Source organism: Vulpes lagopus, chromosome 6, assembly GCF_018345385.1.
Source record: "Vulpes lagopus strain Blue_001 chromosome 6, ASM1834538v1, whole genome shotgun sequence".
Lineage (NCBI taxonomy): Eukaryota > Metazoa > Chordata > Mammalia > Carnivora > Canidae > Vulpes > Vulpes lagopus.
The window spans coordinates 102,505,094-102,522,732 of record NC_054829.1 but is presented as its reverse complement, the minus strand read 5'-3'; the positions used below and the strand labels follow the sequence as shown (position 1 = coordinate 102,522,732).

Sequence of the window (17,639 nt, the reverse complement as noted above, 5' to 3'; positions counted from 1 at the left end):
CATGCATTTGTCGAAACCCATATAACACTAATACAAAGTATGGTTTGGGTTATAGTAATGTGTTAATGTAGGTTCATCAATTGTGATAAATGTACCACTTTGGTGCAGGATGTTGATAGTAAAGGAGGCTGTGGGGATGGGGGGATAGAGGATATATAGGAACTTTCTGCACTTTCTGTTCAATTTCACTCTAATCCTAGAATTACTCTAAAAAATAAAGTCTATTTTTAAAAGATATTTTAAAAATCAAAACATATTCTTTAAATAAGACTAACAAAGGACTAATGTCTTAGAAATAATAGGAGGCCCAAAAGGTATTTGTGAATTACTTGGATAATAATAATATTATATACACACAAACTAAGAATGTATTCACATACTATCTTATAAGCCAAAAAAAAAAAAAAAAAAAAAAGAATTAATGGAAAAGACCAATACTTAGCAGAAAAAGGATGAAAAATATAAATAGATTATTCTAAGATAATCAAAAGAACATGACATTTGAAATAGCAGTTGAAAATCATTTTGGAAAATTTTATATCAGTTTTGTTTTTATTACATTCATTATTTATTTATATATTTATTATATATTAAATTCTAGTTTCTATCATCTTTGTTGTATATTTTTATGCCTCTCTAAAAACTCTTTCTTAGTCAATTTCCTTCAAATCTAGAAACCCCTTCATCTATAATTCCTGGGCAAGAACACATTCCACTGTCCCTGATCCTCATTATGTTTCATAAGTCTCAACACATTGAATATAGAGAATAAGTGGACACTGCTCAAAAACCTAAAATACTTTATATTTATGTATGAACACTAGTTTAAGTGGTTAATGGAGAAAGAATTAAAATAAGTTGAAGTGTTGACTTCCTCAAAGTATCTTATGCGATAATTTTAAATGACCATAATTTGGTATCTATATAGAGTCTATACTCACTGGTTTATTTTGAGAAATCTCAATGGAAGTTATGCACTCACTGGGGAAGTATGGGAATGAGAGAAATGGAGAGGGTGTACTCTTATTTTAATAGTGATCTAAAGTTCTTTTCTTTCTTTCTTTCTTTCTTTCTTTCTTTTTTTTTTTTTTTAGTGAAGCCTTCCCTGAATGTATGAACCATAACACAGAATTAAAGTAGTATTATTTAAAAGTAGTGTAAGAAACACTCTCAGAACCATATTTTTAAAAAAAGACTTGATGGAGTAAGGAGGAAATTTCACTGAAGTAAAATTGTAAAAAGATAAAAGATACAATTATAGATATTTAGAAGTGAAAAGATAACTAGCATTAGTTAGAGGGCATTTTTTATAAAGCAGCACTTAAAGTAAGGCTTTTATTGAAATGAGAAAATGTGAAACCAAAAAAAGAAAAAAAAAAGCGAAACCATTACTACTGATTTAAATTATCTTTTTGTTTTTCTCTTGGCCAGATGCTTTCTTCCTACCATCATCATCAAACTTCAATTTCTTTAAAAATTACAATGCTCTTATTTCTTTTTGAAGCACTGAATGTTGTTTCCATAGAAACAGTAATAATGTCACAAACAGATTATGACTGGTGATGATGAACAAATAGATGAATAAAAAGGTCAAATCAAGAAAATCTTGACAAATATATCTAGCAATAATGAGTCCCAAAGCAGAAGCCAGAAAGGACAGAAAATTAATGAAAAATTCACATGCATATATGTTTTAGTCTATTTTAACTGGACTTTAAATAAACACAAGCAATTGTTTATAAGAACAAGGTTTATGTTGGACTCTTTTTGTATATGGCAAGCACTTGCAAATAATATTCTACCTTGCAAACAATAGTCTGTTGAGTGAACAAATGATCAAGGAACTATTAGCTTCAAAGAATAATCTCCTAAATTAGCATTTTTCAAACAGCAGTTTATAGCCCATTAGGAAGTTGTGAAATCAACATAGTTTTAAAAATGGCATAAAACAGAAAATAGCAGAGTCCACAGCATGTAGTAAAGTGGGTTGCTTTATAATCCTTATAAGTATATTTAATGTATACAAGATACATATTTGTATTAAGGATGCTCAATCACCTGCAAAACGCATTGTTTACTGTGAGTTAGAGACTTTAAAATATGTTGTCTAAATGGCACTTTGGGAGCCAAACGTTTTTTTTTTTTAAATTAATTAATTAATTAATTTATTTATTTATTTATTTTTTAATGGAGTGAACAGGGAGAGGGTCATAAGAAGAGAGAAAGAGAAAATCTTAAGCAGGCTCCAGTATGAGCCCGAGGCAGGGCTTGATCTCATGACCCCTGAGATCATGACCTGAGCTGAAATCAAGTCAGATGCTTAAAACGGACTAGGCACCCAGGTACCCCCCACCAAAATTCAATTTAATTGCCTGGAAATAGCTCATGTGCTAAGTGAATTGAGTTTAGTTCATGATAAATTAATTAAGAAACGCTCTAATTTCTTCACCTTTCCTTTCCTCTCCTTGTGACTTGTTCTTATTTTTTTGATGCATATGGCATCTTTCCTTCCGTTGGAAAATAAGTTCTGATTAAGTAACAATAATTCATATTTAAGAGAAATTGAGATTTACTCTGCATGATGGGTCATCCCATTTCATCAACATGCCAGGCTGCCCTGCTAATATAAAGACAGCTCAGGAGGTACTGAACCACATTCATTATACTTAAGAAGATATATTTAAAGAAGTGGCTAATGAAGAATGTGTGAGATGAAAATTATATTTGTTCCTAAAAAATGATTTTTTTAAGTTACCTGCCTGGTAAGATCAAAACCATTATAAATATCACAGTTAAAGAGAGGAAAATTAGATCATTTATTCTTAAACAATGATAAAAAACTGTTGCTACCAAGAGCATAAAATGAAACCCTAATGGTTTTCTAGTCAACTGTAACAAGGGGCAGCAAAACTTGCCTGGAGTGAAGCAAGATGTTACATTTATCCAAAATATCTCCTCCTCTGCATCACTTTCCAACCATTTATTATATGAAATATTTTGTATTTTTTAAAAAGATTTTATTTATTTATTCATGAGAGGCAGAGAGAGAGAGAGAGAGAGAGAGAGAGAGAGAGAGAGGTAGAGGGTAGAGACACAGACACAGGCAGAGGGAGAAGCAGGCTCCATACAGGGAGCCTGATGTGGGACTCGATCCCAGGTCACCAGGATCATACCCTGGGCTGAAGGCAGCACTAAACTGCTGAGCCACCCGAGCTGCCCCCCCTCCTTTTTTTTTAAGATTTTATTCATTTATTCATGAGAGACACTCACACACACACACACACACACAGAGGTAGAGACAGACACAGGCAGAGGGAGAAGCAAATATTTTGTATTTACTTTATATCACTTCCTTAGTCATGTTTAGTCTTTTGAAAATATGTCATAACTAACAAATGTTTAGGTGAGCAGTGTAAGCAGTAAACTAACTGGAAATATAATCTAAATTCTGCTTTTACTTATAGACTAGAACTGGTGGGTTAAAACTGAAAACTCTGAAGGACCTAATGCATAGGAGAGGATATGGAATATACAAACTAACCACTAAATAAGTGTCATCTATGGTTTTTGCAAAATGTCAGCTAATAGATTCTTATTTTATTCCTAATGCTACGTCTACAGGGACAGTGAAAGAGACATTTAACATAAGTACTTTTGCTTAAAAATCAATTTCCACAATAATTTTACTTTAGCAATAAATGTGTCATACTTTTTAAAAACTCAATTCAAAGCATTTGAAGCTAACATGTAAAAAGTTAAATCCTAAAGTGTTCAAATTACAAAAATATTTTATAAAATAGCAAATTTTTCCTTATGGGAGTAGAATAATCTTTTACATAGTCCTATCAAAGTATACCTGTTTACTAGTAGCAACTTAAAAATAACTATACAATTTTCTGGTATCAGCTAACAGCAGGATTTTGCCTGAGTGTAGTTATTCATTGCTGTCTCCCTATGCTTGCTCTACTAACTACTAGAAGATGCTAGCAAATGACTTAGAGAAGGGAAATTACAAGAGGTGTGCATTTAATTTATTCCTTTTAAAATCTATTCCTAAAATTTTCTAGAGGAGAGGGTTTTGTCAGGTACCTTCCATAATGAAGTACTGGGCTATTGGGTTACCTTCGCAAACTAATATCCACTGAAAAGGAAGAAAAACATGGAGCAGGTTTAGACACAGCACTTTGGCCACTCTACCTATTACTGTTTTGCATGTTTGGCTTTCTTCTGTTTAGCAAAACTGTGTATTTTCCCTAGCTCTTCTAATTTTGACCTCTGGTATTCCAAATCTTGACTTAGCAAAATTGACTGCTCTCTCATATTATTGGCCTTATTTCTGTGGCCAAATATCCTTGCTCTAGGTTCAGCTCTATGTTTCTGATCCAAACCTAGTAACTTGACTTTCATTCCTGATCACCAACTTGATTATGAGTCTGACCATTTGGATGGCCACTCCATCACTATAAAGGCTATGCATCATAGCCACTATCTGAACTGTAACAACTGCTTCATAATCCAAGATGACTTAAAGGAGCAAAATAAACATAACAAAAATAATATTAATAATATCTTTCTTTGGCAAAAAAAAAGATTAATTCTGAAAGAAATTGTGCAGATCCAAGAAAAATATAAAAGAAAATATGAGAATTAGTTTACATATAAGTGTCAAAAGAGAAAAATTTAAACCTAGAATACATGTAATAATAAAGGCTAGAGTGTATAAGTTTTCCCCTATTTCAAGCTAAAAACAAAGTTCTTCAGTAGTATTAGGTAAATTTACTTAACAGCAGTTAGTAGATATCCTACCTGATTGAAGAGGGGAAAAAATTCCTTCTCAATTAAAAATACTTCAGCTTCTATTGATTCTAATTTAGGTAAATTGTATTTAAATTAAGCAAAAATCAAATGCAAACTAGCTGAAAATGGATGTTTGGTTAATGATCTAAAATCAACTGCATACAGGTAAATCTAGTTTTATATTTGCTTTGTTGAGTTTGAAAGCAGATACTCTATCGGTTTTGTTTTTATTTTCTTTGTACTACTTACTATTATTTAAATATGTATTAGTTATTTGTTTGCTTATTCATATCTATCTTCCCCTACTAGAATATTAACTCCATGAAGGTTGGGACTTCATCTTGTTCATCACTCTATTGCCAGTGCCTACAACAGCATCTGCTACATACGTAAGCTTTCAATAAATTTCTCAAATGAATCATTAATGGATGTGACATGCGGATTTAATCCTTACAAAATTAAAACCAAATGCAGTTATCCAAGAAGACCAAGAAGCCACAAACATCAACAGTATTTCACATGACTGCTCTAATGCCTGAAGTTGGTAATAAAGGGGAAGGTCAGGAATAAGAGAATTTAGAAATCATTTGACTAGAAAAAAAAAAAAAAGTAAAAAGTAAAAAAAAGTCTTCTCCCCACCCAGATCCATGGATACTATGAATACATATGACATTTAAAATGCTAATCAACATCTAAACAATTCCTGAAACTCTCTTTAACATCCTTTAATTCTGAAGTTATTTTGGTTTCTAATCTTATTTTATTACTATTTTGGAAAAAAAAAAAAGAAATGTTCTTCAAGAAAATTCCAACTGATTAATACCACCTAACTTATTAGTGAAGCATTAGCCTCCAAAGAGATTTTCATTAGAAATCATTTCTCATTTGTTAGTAGAGATACCTCAAGTGTTGGTGATATATTAAGAATGAAATTTGGTATCTGATTCCTTTTTAGGAGAAAGGTGAAGTGCTTCAAAGCAAGAAAAATGCAGCTCTTGAAAACCAATTAGAAAGCTGAAGAGAACTATAGTTTCCCATGTTTGAACTCTAATATTATTTTTACATTGTTCTTTTTTTCTCCACCAGGAGATAAAAGCACACACACACACATACTGGCGCACACACACATACTCATATTAACAAAGAAAACTTCGTATTTATATTCTCCCACAACAATGATTATGGCACAGCCAGCTACTGAATGTGATCTTATAAGGAACAGAGATGTACAGACACGATGATAAAATATTTCTGATTTAATAATGCTTAACATAATGTAATTAGTACTTTGACTACTTAATTATAAAATACAGCTGGCATAATTTTTTTAGTATTTTAATACTGGAACTTCCAATATTACCTTCCAGGTAATCAAAAGAGCAATTTGAAATTAATAATCATAACAATTGCCAAAATTTTAGCAACTCAAAACTAGAAGTTATAATAATTACTAACATTTATTGAGAGCTTACTATATGCCAAACACTTCATGCTTTACACGAATTGTCATTTATTCCTTACACTAATCCTATGAGATAGATACTATTCATTTTTACAGATAAAAAAATGGAGACAGTTATTAATTCCTTGCCCAGGAGCATAATGATAGTAAGAAATGGAATAGAAATGCAAACCTAGGCAATTTCATAGATTGAAACTTATAGTAATGTATCCACTCCTGATAAACCTTACCAAAAAATGATGGATACAAGGCAAGAGCACGATGTCTGCCAAAGTGAAGTACAAGCCCTCTGCAAACACGTGCTCCAGAGGTGGAAGGTCAGAGGCTTTTGCTTTTCTGATGTGAGAAGGCTCTCTGTTGTTAGTAGCTGGTTCTTCATGTACTGTGAGCTTTGAGAATGCCACTTTAAGTTCCAGGCTCTTGGATGATGAGTCCAATTCTTCAGACATTTCTTGTCTATGCACCTTGTTCTTTGTTTTTTCCTTAGCAAGGGAAGGCCCGACCCCAGCAGCCTTCTGTTGTTTCAGCTTCTGCCGACGGAGTTTGTCATCATTATGCACTCTTACAGGCTCACTAAGCTTTTTCTCTAACTGTAGTATTTCTGCAGGGATAGTTGGGTGCTGGTCAGAAGATTCTTTGAGAAAATTTTCAATAGCTAAAGGGATGGTGAGTTCACAAAGCCTGGTCCACTGACTAACCTGCAAAACAAAACAATACAAGAAATGAAAGGAGCCTTTACTTTCAATATGGCTTGAAGAAAACTTTCTATTGGGAAATAAGACTAGTTTTGACAATTGAAGCCAAGCCATCCCTGGGTTAAGATTTATGCTCTATCAAGGGACATATTACAGTGTTTCAAAAATGCTAACACTAAACAGTTAGAGATTCTTATGCCTGGAATACATGTTATCCTCTTGTATCCTCTTACTGAATAAAACCTTCCTTCCTAAAGCCTTCAAAGTACTCATACTCCCACCCCTGAAAAAAAGTATGGTTTTCAAGGCACTGCTACTTGAGCTCCTGTTCATGTGTAAAATTTCCTTTAAAAGTTCTCAGTTAAAACAAAAGATAAAAAAGAGGGTGGCTCAGCGGTTGAGCCTCTGACTTGGGCTCAGGGCATGATAACAGAGTCCTGGGATCGAGTCCCATATCAGGCTTCTCCCGGGATCGAGTCCCATATCAGGCTTCCTGCATGGAGCCTGCTTCTCCCTCTGCCTATGTCTCTGCCTCTCTCTATCTCTCATGAATAAATAAATAAAATCTTTTTTTAAAAAAAAAAAAAGATAAAAAAAAAGTCATTCTCTAAAACCAAGGTCTCCAAACCTCACAAATTAAATGCTGAATTCTTATTTTTCAATGCTGTACTGAAGTACTAGCATACATAAAGGGCTTATTTCATTATTTACTATAGATTTTTTAAGTAAGCAGGATTTTAGTCTCCCACGGAAAGTTAAAATGAATGCTCAAATGAATGTGTAATCACTTTATGGCTTTAAGTAACAAGAGAGCCATCATACTTACTTCAGCACAGGCTTTCAAGCAAGTCTTCTTAAAACCCAGAAGTTCCAAAATCTCTTTCTTGGAGGAGTCAGCTTCATACGATTTCTGGATTATATGTCTCAGTACAACAGCAAGTCCTGCTCTACAGAAATTGTCTGGTTTTTCTACTACTGCAGGTAAACAGCAATTCTGGACTATTGGTGGAAGCTCTTGTCTTGAAATAATCTGTACTTCAACTTCCTGAGGCACTACATTTTCTAGTGAAATATCTCTACTTTCTCCAGTGAGGACTAAGCAAACTTTAAAGATTTTACAGTCACAGTATGACAACAAAAATAAAGTTACAGATGTATGAAGAGGAAAGATGCACCCTTCTATTTGGTGAAAAAAGTCCAAGTATAGGTATTCTTCTTTAAGACTTTTCTTAATGCCTTTCATTTTCTTCTTTTATTGGGTCACCTGCAGCATAAATTGAAGTGGTTAAATAGGACTTACAGTATTACAATTTAGAAGCTGAAATAAAAGATGAATATTTTAAAACTTTGTCTAGAAATCAGCAACGATTTGTGATAGATAAAATTCTGCAAGAATTTGTTTCTGAATACATGGCTTCCAAAAGAAATATTTCTACCCTGTGCAATTAACTAGTCTCAGGGGGTGATTTTACACCCAGCTCCTTTAAAATAAGCATACCTCAGGTGCTTAGCAATAGAACAGTCCCAATCAAGAAGTGTGATAAGAACAAGAGATTAATAGAATGGGAAATAAATAATCAAGAATCCTAGGAGTTGTCTGGAGAAGCTTTGGCAACACTGGTCTTCCCACACCACTGGTCTTTTATGACTATACAATACAATAGTCATGAGGAGGTGGAGGATTCATTCCCTCGTGAGAAATGGATTCTCTTAAAGTAAATGGATTTTGATACGATGAGCTATTGCATGCTGAATCACAAGAGAAAAATATTTGAAGTTCCCCATAACTTAGATGTTGATAACTGAGATATCTCAAAGTTAACATGTCCAGAAACATTCATCCCTACCTATACCTGCTCATGTATCCTCCCCATCTCGGTAAATGGATAATCATTCTCCTACCTGCTCAGGCCAAAAATCTGGAGTCATTTTTATTTACTCTTTTATTTCACACCTCCATAACCAATCCATTATAGACTTATTTTGGCTCTTCAATATATATCAAAAGTGTTTATTTCACAATATCTTCATTGCTTTCACCATAATCCGAGCCACCATCACCTATCTCTGAATTATAGCAATTAATCTTCTAATCCTGCTTTCCATTCTACCTCCCTCTCTGGTCTATTCTCCATATAGTATCCAAAGGGACCCTCCTAAAAATGGAGTAAGATCACATCGCTACTCTGACAAATAGCTTCCCATCCTATTCAGAGAAAAGGCAAAGCTCTTACAAAGGCCTAAAGATCTCCTTGATCTCATCATTCACTACTCCAGCCAAAGTGACTTGTTATTCCTTTAAAATACTAGGTACATTCCCACCTCTGGCATTTTGCAGTTCTGTCTAGTGCCTGGAACACCCCCTCACCTCTTTCAGGTATTTACTTAAATGTCAGCTTCTCATTAAGATAATCGGTGGCTATTGTATTTAAATTGAAAATCACAACCCCCACCCTCTCTGAAAACACTATTCTATGCTTTTCTTTCACACTTACCACTGTGGTAACATACTATATATTTTGTTTCCCACAAATAGAATGTTCTATAAGAATAGGAATTTTATTTACTACTATGCCTAAAACACTTGATATGTATATATGTTTTAATATATTTATATATATTATACATATTACATGTAAACATTATAACATTATATATTATATATACCATATATATAAAACATATATAAACATGGCCTGATATATGTATTTTACACGTATGAATACACACGGTTATTTTAAGGATGCAGACATACAGTCTTGAGGTCAAATTACTGATGGGTGTTTTCAAGTCAGATTTCTTAAAAATTTTGTCAATTATGGTAACTGATTTCTACTTTCCTTAGGTCTAAAATTCCCCGTGTTCTGATCCCATAAATCACAATTCCAAAATTAACACTAGATGGCACTCTTTAAAAGCATTCACCATGGAAACCTGTAATAGAAAGACAGTAGAGGAAAAAATTATTTCAAAAGCCTTTAAAAAGTATACTTGCAACTCTTTCAAGTATATTTGAAATATTAGTGTACTCTGAAATTTAGGAAACTGTTAACATTCTAAATTTCCTTTCTATTCTAAACTCCTTAGTTATTGTTTCATTTTAATCAAAAGCAAAACACTTGAGTATCTTTAAGTGTCTTGGTCCTCAGCTCTTTTGTTATTAAAGAGCTAATTATTCATTATAACAAAAAGATATAGTTAGTAAATTACTGAGAGAACCTCTTGATCATGCAAGTACTCATTACTGTTTTATATTTCTTTTATTAAAACAGATCTGCACCTTGGTTTGTTACTTCTTTAAAAGATCTCTAGGGGAAAATTATTTCATGTGATTAAAAAGCAACAACTTTTTAACCCATGGGAACCATTTTCTCCCTAGCTTGTCTTTTTTTTTTTTAAATTTTATTTGTACTTACAGTATACTTTAAAACAAAGTATTAAGGGGTGCTTATTAAAGCTCACAGGCAAAGAGACCACATTTTCTAGGTAATTAATAATTTATTTGAGGAGTTTGCTCCTGTAAATCTATTGCTGATAATTTACTGATCTTCTTAACTCCCTCTGATAGTGGTATACTATAACAGAAGATTCCTAAGTGCTTCAAGAAGCAGATTTGAAAGAAAATGTGATTGATTTCCTCATTTGCCCAGCAGTCTAGGAAATAGTAATTATGAGTCTAGTCCTGCTAACTCTTTAAAAAGCCAAACAAAACTGAAAACAATGTCATGCTATTTTACAGCTTGTAATTTAAGAAATATTTTAAAAATTAGAATACGTGTATATTTGCCACTTTCCAAGGCCTATAAGAATAAGAACCTTGAGAATAGGCTTTTACATATTCTATAAACTTTTGTCACTGTGAACACTTAATAAATGCTAAATGTCAACAAAATAGAATAGCAATAACCTGCCCATGGAGATATCTAAAAATTAATGAGATGCCGGAGAGAAAATGCAAAGTACTGTTGATTCTTAACATAATTTATTTTTCCAATATAGATGTTGGTGTTTTTTTGTTTTTTTTTCCCCCCCTCTGGGAGATTAAAAATGTTACTTAATGATCTTGGAGTTAAAAAAATTACTCTCCCTGGGCAATTTCTTCCCATTAAATACTAATGTAATTTCTAAAATAAATATTAAATATTAGCAAACCTGTACAAATTTGATGTTTTTGGCTTGTACTATGTGTTTAATTTTTCAAGAGAGTAAAACATAGTTTTTGCTTTAAGTTTGCAACCGTCATACTCAAAAGAAACCCCTTTTTCTTCTACGTATCTATCTAGAGATTCCTTCTATCATTATTTTTATGTCATGAACTTTAAAAAGGTGGGTACTGTAGAATCATCTTCTGGGTCTCTAGGGTTTGGGCGCAGCTCCTGTTACTCCATATTACATTCCTGCCACGCTCAGAAGTAGTGTCATTTGCTTAGCTTTGACAGGTGCCACACTGCAACTACTCCTGAGATAAAGTGGGAAAGCAGCATATAAATCCACAGACTTAGGAGCTGAAAAGAGCTAATGGAGTATACTTCTCTTCCCTGGACATGCCAATTTGTTTGGGAATGTTGCTCAGGGAATATATAGGTAAAAAAAAAATTAAACCTGGTTTCATTACTTGTGAATCTTCAAAGATATATTTTTTAAGTAGGTTCCACACTGGGCGTGAATCATGACCCTGAGATCAAGATATGAGCTGATATCAAAAATTGGATGCTTAACCAACTGAGCCACCCAGGTGCCCCTTCAAAGATATTTTAAAACATAACTGAAGTAGTGACTGGTTTAACATTTTAGACATCTACACCATTTTTTTTTTTTTTTGGTATTCTCATTCTAATTAATATATCTTGGTGTTGATAAATTGAAATATTTCACATATGAAAGGGTAAATGAGCTTCATATGATTTTAAAATCTAAAGATATTTTACTATTTCTCTTCATGCATATGTTTATATAAAGAAAGACAAAGAAAAAATATAATAAATGTATTGAAAATAAGCATACTTGGGGCACCTGGGTACCACAGTCAGTTAAGTGACCAACTCTTGGTTTTGTTCAGGTCATGAGTCAAAGGTTGTGAGATCCAGCTTTATGCCTGCTCAGCTTAGTGAGAAGTCAGCTGGAGTTTCTCTCCATCTCCCTCTGCCCTCTCCCCACTCATGCTCATACGCACACATGCTCTCTTTCTCACTCTTTTAAATATTAAAAAAAAGAAAAAAGAAAAGCATACTTGGTCAGAAGTTGAAAAAATTTTTTTGAGTTTTGTGTTCAGTTAAAGTCTGGATCTGGGGCAACTAAATATTACATAGTGGATAAACAACTAAGTTATATATTACCTAGTACATAAAGATCAAAGAGTATGCCACTGTAACAAAATATTATTTTACATCAAATAAGAAATTATCACTGTGCCTGGAATTTAACAGGTGCTAATAAATGTTAAATGACTGAACAAAGAATACAATTCTAATATCACATACATTTTATTGTCCACCAACCATGTGCTATAACACATACAACTTTTAAACATTACTTCTAATCCTCACAATCCTTACATTTTAATTCCATTACACAGATGAGAATTGTCCATCAATACAAAAACATTAATTGAATTTATAAAGGGATCTTATCTGAAAATATTTAGGAATAGCTATTTTTCTTATATAAATAGCACTATTTTATAAACTAAAATTTCAGAAAGTGAAGCATATTGCAATCTTATTGCAGCAACAATTTCACCAAAGTGAAATTCATCAGAAATCATGTTATTCGAAGCAATTGTGCTGGTCTCAGTAATCCTTGATAAAAACCTCTGTTCTAAAAACAATCATTTGACAATGAAGATTTTTGGTAGCTTCTCCCTAATTCCCTTTATCCGATACTCCACAGACCTCTTAGCAATAGTGCTTTGCCCTATTTTCAACTATACTCATTGCTGATTACTGACATTCAACCTTTTCACCATGCCACACAATAAGATTTTAATAATGCAACTCATTATACTGAATAAAAAGGATCATGAAGAAATATCCTACTACATGGGATAAAACTGATATATATTTTTTTTATTCTGTGCTTTTCATCCTTCCTTTCCTCCTCCCCTCTCCACTTTTTTTTTTTTTTTTTTTTTCCCTCTCCACTTTTTAAATGCTGGCTAGGGGGCACCAGGGTGGCTCAGTTGGTTAAGGGTCTGACTCTTGATTTCGGCTCACGTCAAGATCTCATGGGTCATGAGATCGAATCCTGCCTCAGGCTCCCCACTCAGTGAGGAGTCTGCTTGAGATTTTCTCTCCCTCTTCTTCTGCCCCTCCTCCTCCTCCCTGCCCCTCTCGTGCACAGGCTCCAGTGCACTCTCTCTCTCTAATAAATAAATCAATCTTGGGATGTCTGGGTGGCTCAGTGGTTGAGAGTCTGACTTCAGCTCGGGTCGTGATACCAGAATCCTGGGATCAAGTCTGGCATCCGGTTTCCTGTGGAGAGTCTGCTTCTCCCTCTGCCTATGTCTCTGCCTCTCTCTTGTCTCTCTCATGAATAAATAAAATCTTTAAATCAATCTTTAAAAAAATAAATGCTGGTTAGTACTCACTAAATTGATTTCACGATCCATTAATGGGCCAACTCACAATATAACAGTACTATTCTGGTGATCTCCAGTACCACAGGTTAAATATCCTCAATGACTCCTATTTTTATCTCAGTCACATCCTTTCCCTTGAACCTCAGACTTCTTACATGCTACTTGCCATCTTCCCTTGGGCATTTTTCTAAACTTGTTCCCCATCCCTTAGTAGTCCCTTTATTGATAAAATGACATCATTCACCCAGACGGTCAGGTCCTTAATTCTGAAGTCTCACTCATTTTTTCTCCTAAGCTACTATTTCTACCTTTGAAATATATGCTGAATCCAACTTCTTAGTACCGTTACCTCTATCATCCTAAGTTATCACCAGCTTTAAAGAGACTACTACAAATATCCATTAACAATATTTCCCCACTCTCCACTAGTCAGGGTGACCTTTAAACATAAAAGTCAGTTCACACTCTTCGCTCACAATCATCCAATGGCTTCCCGAAACAGTTAAAATAAATTCCAAATTTCCTGCTATGGCTTATGGCTGCCATGACCCTAGCTATCTTTTTTTTTTTTTTTTTTTTAAGATTTTATTTATTTATTTATGAGAGACATCGAAAGAGAGGCAGAGACATAGGCAGAGGAAGAAGCAGGACCAATGTGGGATGTGGGACTCGATCCCAGGATGATGACCTGAGCCAAAGGTAGATGCTGAATCACCCAGGTGCCTCCCCTAACTATCCTTTTCTGACCTGACCCCCTATCTCTGCTCCCTCTTGCTCACTCCTCTCCAGCCACTTCTCCCTACTGTTCTTGAGAGAAGCCAGGCATGAGAATTTTTTGTACTTGCTGTTCCTTATGCCTAGCTTGTTCCTTCATTTCATTGATGTCTCTAAATAGTAACACAAGAGCTATGTGACAACCTGAATAGAAAAAGCACTTCCATCACCTCCTGACCCCTTATCCCCTTTTTTCCTTTATATTACTATTTGACTTATAACTCCAATGCATATGAGTACCCAAATTTTACTCAAGAAATGAATGAATACACATAAATATCAGTAATCATTCTAATGACAATACTACTGAGAACTTTAGTCTTGGTACATTAGCCTCATTCTTGACACCATTCTTCCAAATGAATAAATCTATTTTAAGAGCCAACTGTGTATAAATTGAAATGAAGAAACAAGATGACCTCCATAAGCTGATTTGGAAAAAGTATCACTTGAATCCATCTAAACTTATAAAGAAAATACAGTTTTTGTATATACCGATAGTCAAGAGAACTAGGAACCTTACTAGAGTCTATATTCTTAACAAATAGAATAGTTATATACCCAGAAATATAAAGTAATGGCTAAGAGCCTAGACTCTGGAGTTGACTGGGTTCAAATCCTGGTTCTAATATTTAATAGCAATATAAAACTTTTTTGTACCTTAGCTTTCCCATTTATAGTGGGGACAAGAAGATTTACCATATAGTATGCTGTGAGAAACTAACAATGCCTATAATAAATACTAGCTATTATTATTCATTTGTAATTTATCTCAAAATTCCTTATCCATTAACATTAGTAAACAAATTTTCACTGGCAAGCCACAAATTATGCTGTATATTTCCAAACTTCTCAGTAAAGGTAAGGAATTTATGTGAAAATGAAAAGGCTCCCCACCCCTACAAGTACCGAAAAAACCTGTTAACTATGACAAGAAGTCACACAAGGTAGGATATGTGATACCTTAAGTCTACTTGCATATTAACTGCTTATATTGAACAAAATAGTTCAACAGTTTACAGGTATGAAATTACATTTTTATTAAAGATTAAAATTTGAACTCAAGTTCCTTAGTATGTCAAATGTTCATTAGGAATATTGGAACTTAGATTGTGTTTTGTACAATTCACAAAATAGCACAATTTGGTTGCAAATCTCACCTTATTTTCTTACTATCTATATTATATAAAAGCTTACCGCTACAGAGTTCAATAGCAGCTAACTACCTTGGACGTTAAAGGTTAAAAAAGAAAAAAAGCTGAGCTGCTTCAGTGCTTATTAGATTATGTAATGTGGGGATACATATAGTTAAGTCCTAGAGGACAGAGTTCAATAATTAAAATGGGCAAAAGGTGAGGGGAAACTGCTTAAAAGTGAAAAAGTTTACAGTAACTTTAGCCATAACAGAAGTGTGTCATCTCTCTGGAGAATCAGAGAATCATCTGCTGCCACAGAATCATAATGCTTGCAGCTAAGCCTGACCTCATAATTAACGGGGACCACAGCATAAAATGCTAACATGTTAGAAACAGAAATGCCTGCAAGCCTGAAATAAAAGGACTGAATCCCCATAGCAAACAATACCTAGGCTGGTTATGATCTAAATGCTTTAAATCCCCATAGTCTAAGTACTAATCCTAACAGAATTCCGTGGGCTACTTTGAATACTTGATGATAAAAAAAAAAACAATTTATAATAAGGAATGGTATATACTATAGATGTTGTAGTGGACTGGCCTAGAGAATTTAAGTTTCAAGATCTGCTACATTGTTGCTATGAGAAAGGCTAATTGGATATTCAGTACTTATTTCAAATCACAGGTGATACCAAAGCTACAAAGTAAACACAGGTTGCCGTTGTTTTTAAACTTGATGGGGCCAATATTACAGAAGTTCCGATCTAACTTTGCTTAAAGTAGGCAAACATGTAGAAGTGTAAAAATAATAATAAAATAATCTGATAAAACAATTCTCAAATCTCACCGATCTCATCACAGATTTGTTTTTAAAGTTAGACCTCTTAAAATAATGTCTTCAGGTATAACTCAAACATGATTTCACATTGTGAGTATGTGAGTATGCCTTAAGGCAATCCTCTTAGTAAGCGTATACTCCCTACCAGGCAGTTAAATCAAAAAAAAAAAAAAAAAAAAAAAAAAAAACTCAACATGGCTTAAAGTTTGATTTATTAAATATGACAGCAAGTCATTCAGTTGTATTTGTAAGAGAATTTATTTTCACAATATTCAATGACCATGTTTACAAATCGCCACATTCTTGCCAGCTTTTTCATTTTTCTCTAATGCTTTTTCTATAGGCAGGCTTAGAAAAAGTACTACGCTATTAAATAATCAATAACTTAGCACAAGATAGATTATCAAATGCTAACATTCAAGAATTTAGGACAAGAAATGGGATCCCGGGCTCAAGAATAAAGGGATAAAAAAAAACAAGTCCCCTCATTCCAAACGAGGTAGAGTCGAGGTGGGAAGTACGGGTGTTAGTGAACGTTTCCGAAACCGAAGCAATTTTCATGCAAGTCAAACTTTCTACTCAAACTCGAACTTGTTCAAAACCGAACTGAAACGCTGCTTTGATAGTGTAATAGAAGACAGACAGCCGCAAAGCAACTGTTGAGCAGCACTCACGTACAACCGCTTTCTCTAACCGGAAGGCACGGAATAAAATACTAAGTGTCAAAGAGAGAGGGGGAAAAAAAAAAAAGTTAAAGCGTGCCAAAAAGGTCTTAAAGCGACACTGAGCAGCAAACGGTAAACGACTCCACGGACTCCTGCAGAGAGAAGCTGCTCTATTCCCCATCAGCAGAGGAAGCCACGGGGACTGGCCCTGGGAAACCTGAGAAGGGGCCCGGGGCCCTCCACCAGCTCCCTCAGAGGCTGTGCCCGCCCAGGAGGGGCCCCAGCGCTGGAGAAACATCGGGACACTCATTGCAAGCCCTTGCCTTTCCCGACCCCCCGCCTCCTCCCCATCCCCGTCTCGCAGCATCAGCCGGGTCGCCTCCGGATGCAAAGACTGGCCCCGGGGGGGGGGGGGGGGGGTCGGGGCGGTCAGGGGGACGGCGGAGTCCGCAGCCTGAGCTCCCTCTTTACCTGGTCGCAGAGGCGCGGCCAGGCAGGGAGGGGGCGTGAGTGTGTCAGCGACACGAGCCGCCTGCGCCTTCCCACCCCGCGTGAGTTTTCCGAGGCAGCTTCTGCGAGTCTTCGCCCACGGACCGCTGGCGGCCGGAAAGGCCGGGAAGCGACAAACAGCAGGCACGCCGTCTTGGAGACAGCCGCGTCCGCCGTCATTCATAATCCGGCGGACCGGAAGCCGG

General features: G+C 35.0%; 1 protein-coding gene across 2 annotated transcripts in view; it reads right to left on the bottom strand.

Annotated features, from left to right (window-relative positions):
* GSTCD (glutathione S-transferase C-terminal domain containing) overlaps positions 1 to 17,550 on the bottom strand; it is a 125,102-nt gene extending 107,552 nt beyond the window's left edge. For both annotated transcript variants that reach the window (XR_005988457.1, XM_041759128.1), the window contains exons 1-3: positions 17,416 to 17,550; positions 7,781 to 8,218; positions 6,490 to 6,957 (exon numbers count right to left, since the gene is read on the bottom strand). Coding sequence is in view for 1 of the 2 variants with exons in the window: in XM_041759128.1 (XP_041615062.1) it covers positions 6,490 to 6,957; positions 7,781 to 8,197 (885 nt within the window). In the remaining variant the exon portion in view is untranslated. The remainder of the gene's footprint in view (positions 1 to 6,489; positions 6,958 to 7,780; positions 8,219 to 17,415) is intronic.
* Positions 17,551 to 17,639: the final 89 nt, after the last annotated feature.